Genomic DNA, 6181 nt, shown 5'->3' with positions numbered 1-6181 from the left:
AAGCTTCTCTTCTCCCTGGTGCTGCTGCTGCTGCTGCTGCTGCTGCTGGTTGTGCTGCTGCTGGTTGTGCTGCTGCTGCTGCTGCTGCTGTTGGGGGGTGAGGCAGCTAGGGCAGGACGCCGCTGCGGTGAAGCAGCAGCACGCTGCTGCTGCTGTTGTTGTTGTTGCTGCTGCTGCTGCTGCAGCTGCTGCTGCTGCAACTGCTGCTGGTGATGAAAGTGCTGCTGCTGCTGTTGCTGATGCTGTTGTTGTTGCTGCAGCTGCTGCAACTGCTGCAGCTGCTGCACTTGCTGATGCTGCATTTGTTGTTGCTGCAGCTGCTGCTGTTGCAGCTGCTGCTGTTGCAATTGCTGCTGTTGCAGTTGCTGCTGCTGAAGCTGCTGCTGCTGCAGTTGCTGTTGTTGAAGCTGCTGCTGCTGCAGTTGCTGCTGCTGCAGCTGTTGCTGCTGCATTTGCTGCAGCTGCTGCTGCTGTAGCTGCTGCTGACTCATTCTTAATGTTTGTTAAAAGAAAAGAAAGACATTGTGCAAGCAAAACATACACATAGCTGCTGTTTCAGCTGCTACTGCTGCTGTTGCTTCTGCTAGTGCTGCTGCTGCGGCAGCAGCAGCAGTAGCAGAAGCAACAGTAGCTGCTGCTGCTGTTGCTGCTTTTCTAGCTGTAGTGTGCTTCTTGCTGTGTGGCGTCAGAGGGATCTTCACTCGGGCTGGATAGGACAAGCCGTGCGGCTGTTGCTGCTGCTGCTGTTGTTGCTGCTGCTGCTGCTGTTGTTGAAGCTGCTGCTGTGGTTGTTGGTGTTGCAGCTGTTGTGCCGCTGTGGTTGTTGGTGTTGCTGCTGTTGCTGCTGCTGCTATTGCTGCTGCTGCTATTGCTGCTGCTGCTATTGTTATTGCTGCTATCGCTGCTGCTGCTGCTGCTGCTGCTGCTGTCGGTGTTAGGGCTGGTGCTGTGTTTGGAGTTTGTGATTTTAGAGAATTTTACGTTTAAAGTGTTATATTTGTTTAATAAAAAAAGAAAAAAACAAAATTACTGCGTGCAGTTTCTGATGGTTTGTTTCGTTGACCTGCACATACACCGCAGCAAAGCAGAGGGAGAGCGGAAAAAAATAAAAAAACAGAGAAAAGTGAAGAAAAGAAAAAAATAAAACAAATAAAACAAATATAACAATAAATAATTATTAAAATAAACTCTTATAAACACAAATAGTCATATATATATATATATATATTATGTTTATTATGTATGCCAGCCCCGTCTGTACATACACCTGAAAGTGTGAATAACGAAGAAAAAATAAAAGAAGACTATTTTTATTGTTTTTATGCTTTATTATTTATTTATTTTTATTATTTATTTGCTTTTATTAATTGCTTCAATCATCTATACAGCACAACACCGCAACAGCAGCAGCAACCCACTACTACTGCTGCTGCTGCTGCTGCTGCTGCTGACGAGTTAGTTATTTATTTTTTTAATATTTGTTTGTTTTATTGAATTATTTAGACATTAAATTTTGTTTTAAGGCGCTGTTGTGCGCATAAACATCATTTCTTCTTCTTTTTCTCCGATGTAAATACTCTTATTTATTTGTCTTGCTTTTTGTTTGTTTTTGTTTGTCGTTAATGCATGCACTTCTTTACTTATTTAATTAAATAAACCCCTATGCAAACTATTTATTCATCTACATAAATATAGTTATGATTTATATATACATGTGTATATCTCTATATTAAAGCATATATATATATATCTATATATATGTTTATATAACTTAAACAACATACTTATTTAAATATTATGTAGACAATTTATTTATTTATTTAAGCAAATTTCTCGTTATTAATTATTTGTTTATGCTCAGCAAAAACAAATAAACAAAATAAATAAACAAATAACTAAAACAAAATAAAATAAATGATATATAGATACAAATAGATAAATCTAAACAAATATATGTATATATATACAAATAGATAAATATATATATATATATATATATCTACATGCATATTATATATATATTATAAATTAGATATATTATATTTGTAGTTTTTGTTTGTAAATAAATAAACACAAAATAATTTAAAATAATTTTAATATTTAAATTAATTTTAAGGATATCCTCTACTCTGACTCTGACGAGGGTTTAAACCCTAAACCCTAAACCCTAAACCCTAAACCCTTTCAATCCGATGGGCTGTAGGGCGGTCATCATTTAGGCTTTTGAAATTTTGTTTGTAGCTCGGTTAGGGTTTAGGGTTTAGGGTTTAGGGTTTAGGGTTTGCATAGACACTAAAAAATAAACAAATAAACCCTTTCAAACTTAAAATGAATTTATCTCATATCCCCCAAAGGGGGCAGCAGCAACAGCAGCAGCAACTGCTGCATTTGCTGTTGCTGCTGCATGTGCTGCTGCAGCAGAAGGAGCAGCAGCAGCAGCAGCTGCTGCTGCTACTTCGATTTGCTGCTGCACTTAATCACCAATCAGGGTAGATAGAGAAGACTGTCAGAATGGATCTGCAGCAAAACATACCCCATTGCTGCTGCTGCACTTGCTGCTGCTTCTGCACTTGCTGCTGCTGCTGCTGCTGCACTTATTGCTGCTGCTGCAGCAACAGCAGGAGCAACAAGAGCAGCAGCAGCAACAGCAGCAGGAGGAGGGGTTATTTCTTACCATCTAGCTCTAGGATTTACATGGGTTGAAGCACTTCTATAGGCTCTGCTACTTGCTGCAGCAGCACGCCTTCTTGCAGCAACAGCAGCAGCAGGGGCTGCAGCAGATGTAGCAGGCGGAGTAGTAGTAGTAGTTGTTGTTGTTGTTGAAACAAACAGTTGCGCATCTTCAGTAGTACCGCATACAGCATTTAAATCAGCAACTCTATTATAATTACCCTGTGCATGCAATTTACAAACAAGAGTTCGCGGGAAGTAAGAGAAGAAAGACATATCAGCTTCTAAACCTCTTTGCATGCATTCTTCAGGTGTCTGTACACCTGAAAGTGTTGCAGCAGCAGCAGCATCATAACGAAAGAAATAATAATATCCTCTTTGTAACGGAGGCTCGCCTGATACTGCTGTAGGGCATGCAGACAGTGCAGCACCGATCGAATGAAGAGTACAATTTGTTTGCTTCTCTCTCAGGTTATAAGACCAGGATGCACATAAAGAGACTTTAGTGCATGCAGCTGCGCATTCAGAGGCAGAATAAGCATAAAACCCTAAACCCTCTAATACATTTGTTGTATAACAAACACCTGCTCTACCTACAGCAGCAGACCCGCATGAGGAGACACCTGACACACTCGTCGGAGACAGCAGAGGCAATGATATTAATTCTGAAACAGGGGTATTATACAAGAAACATCCGACACCCTCCTCAAATGTAAATGCTGTACACCCGGAGCTGTTCATACACTCGAAATGACAGTCGCTTGCACTCTTTGAACTCTTCAAATAAGCCTGAAGAAACAAATAAATAAATATATTAATATATTAATATATTAATATAAATAAACAAATATATATATATTAACCCTAACCCCTCAACCCTAAACCCTAAACCCTAAACCCTAATAATATGATCCCTTACCATGTATGGGTTTTTGTATTTGAGTCCAGGAGTAAGACAGCTGTTTTGTTGTTTATCGTTGTGCTGTTTATGCGAGGAAATAGCCCCGTCTAGGGGGGTCTTCTTTGCTGCAGCAGCAGCAGCAGCAGACAGCAGCAAACAAACTTTTCCTGCAGGTAGATGCGTCCACGTTGCACAGTAGTCAGCTTCTCGGCACTTTGCTTCGCAATCATCGTATCTCTCTACACCTTTTACTCGTTCAGCTTCGGTTGTCAAATACGCAGCGTTGATCTCCAACGAGCCTAAAACATACATACATTTGCAGCTGTTTAGGGTTTAGGGTTTAGGGTTTAAGGTGTACAGTTTATAGTATAACGTCTAGGGTTTAAATTCTATAGTTTTGGGTTGAGGGCTTAGGGTTTAGAATTTACACTATAATGCTAAGGTTTTAATGTCTAGGGTTTAATGCTTAGGGTTTAGGGTTTAGGGTTTAACGTTTAGGGTTTAGGGTTTAGGGTTTAGGGTCACCATAATGCATATAGCAGTGTTTAGGCCCTGAGTATCTGCCTAATGTTGATAAAGCATTTGTTTTTCCTAGCAGCGCATCTTGAGATTTAAGATAGCAAAATTTATAGGGTTTTAAATATGTAAAGAAGTGACAGTCTTCGCGTTGTTTGCACAAATGTCTGCATGCAATTGCGCTGTCTACGCTGCCGTCTTCAATTGCTTCAATATCATAGCCAACATAATCTCCTTGTTCTATGCATACATCTGAAGAAAAATAAATAAAAATAAATAAATATATAAATAAATATATAAATAAATATATGAAATAAAAGTAAATTAAAGTAAATTATTTAAAAATATATATATATATATGTATATATGTAAATATAGATCAATAGGTATTTATAATCTGGAGTGTATGTTTGTTAGCTTTCAGGGTTTAGGGTGAATATAAATAAAAATAATAAAAAGAACATGCATCAATTAAAGAGATAATGTAAACAATACCTAAAAATAAAATAAAAATAAATATATTTTTAAAATAACTTCAAAATAAAACAACAACACATTAAAATTTATGTATATAAATTAAGGTGCCTATACACCTGAAACGTAGCATCAACATTATAAAATATACATATATACATACATACATATATATATTAAATGTTTATATATATATATTATAAATATATATTATTTAATTTAATTTAATTAAATTAATTTATTTATTTATATTGAGCACCTACCATCATTAGGGCAGAACTTAGGCCCTGAGACTTGTGAGACAGTCGAAGCATCTTTAATATAACCGAAAGGAGAAGCGCTTCTTAAAATGCAAATTTTATTTGTCCGATTATATGTAAAATAACTGCATTTGTCTTCAGCCTGACAATTATGCTGACATGCTTCAAACGTTAATACGTTTCGCAGCTGATTTACTACGGATCCTAAGAAACCTGTATCCACCTGCTGGCACCCTAAACAAATAAACAAAACAAATAAATAAAATAAATAAATAAATAATAAATAAATATTGAATAAATGAATAAAGAAATAAATAGATAATAAAATTGAGAGTCGTAATAGCGAGAATAGTAGAAATAATAATAAATAATAATGCAGCACAAGCAAGCAGCAGCATAAGCAGCAAATGCATATAAAGCAGCAGCAGAACCAGCAGCAGCATCAACACTATCACCACCACTACCACTACCAGCAGCAACAGCAACAGCAGCAGCAGCAACAGCAGCAACAGCAGCAACAGCAGCAACAGCAGCAACAGCAGCAGCAGCAGCATTTTACCTGCATCAATGGGTAGGCAATCTTTGGGTGCAGATATTTTCGCGAGTGTTTCTCTTGCAGAAACAATATTATCTCCTGCTGACTGGTCTTTAAGAAAGCAAGCGGATTTATTTCTATCAAATGTCCAGTAGAAACACGAAGGGTTGTCTTCACAAAGACGCTGACAAAGAGCAGCTGAGTGTATTTTATTGCGGGTCTCTATATCTCCTCCTCTATATGCTGTACTACCTAATGCACATACACCTTGAGGTGTATAGGCATCTTCACCGTCTCCTTCTCCTTCATGACTTTCTCCTTCTTGATTATTGCTATTATTATTATTATTGTTGTTGTTATTGTTGTTATTATTAATATCTTCAGCACCACATATACGAGGCCCTGATATAACATCTGCATCTTCTCTCTCTCCTATACCTGCTGCAGCAGTCTTTAAATAACAGCCTTTGTTAGATTTTTTATATGAAAAGAATGCGCAAAAAGAATTTAATAAACAAAGAGACTGACAAGCTGCTGCAGACGGTACTGAGAAGTTCTCGACGCGTTCTATGTCATACCCTACGTAATCTACCCCGTAGCGAAAACCTAAAAACAAATAAAATATAAATATAAATAAATATAAATATAAATATAAATAAATATATAATATTAATATTAATATTGTTATATTATATGTTAATTATAGTTATATTCATAAATGGATTGTGTTTTTAATGATATATAAGAAGAGAATGCAAATAATAAAAAGAGAACAAGAAAAAATAAAAACAAATAAATATATAAATAAAAACAAAATAAATAAAA

The 6181-nt window shown here is 36.8% G+C and overlaps 2 protein-coding genes across 2 annotated transcripts in view; both read right to left on the bottom strand.

The window, feature by feature from the left end:
- EAH_00054930 (hypothetical protein, conserved) overlaps positions 1-491 on the bottom strand; it is a gene marked incomplete at both ends in the record, with an annotated part of 1991 nt that extends 1500 nt beyond the window's left edge. Inside the window, one exon of the mRNA XM_013397736.1 lies at positions 119-491. Within this exon, the coding sequence (XP_013253190.1) occupies positions 119-491 (373 nt within the window). The remainder of the gene's footprint in view (positions 1-118) is intronic.
- Positions 492-3137: 2646 nt separating this feature from the next.
- EAH_00054920 (hypothetical protein) lies at positions 3138-5962 on the bottom strand (the record flags this gene model as incomplete). Its single annotated transcript, XM_013397735.1, has 6 exons — positions 3138-3185; positions 3590-3870; positions 4229-4339; positions 4825-5055; positions 5381-5527; positions 5885-5962. Coding segments are annotated over 6 exons (896 nt in total), but the record flags the coding sequence as incomplete, so codon positions are not given.
- Between the last annotated feature and the right edge of the window lie 219 nt (positions 5963-6181).

Source organism: Eimeria acervulina, genomic scaffold (assembly GCF_000499425.1).
Source record: "Eimeria acervulina Houghton genomic scaffold, Eah_scaff1069, whole genome shotgun sequence".
Taxonomy (NCBI): domain Eukaryota; phylum Apicomplexa; class Conoidasida; order Eucoccidiorida; family Eimeriidae; genus Eimeria; species Eimeria acervulina.
This window is presented reverse-complemented; position numbering and strand designations above follow the sequence as displayed.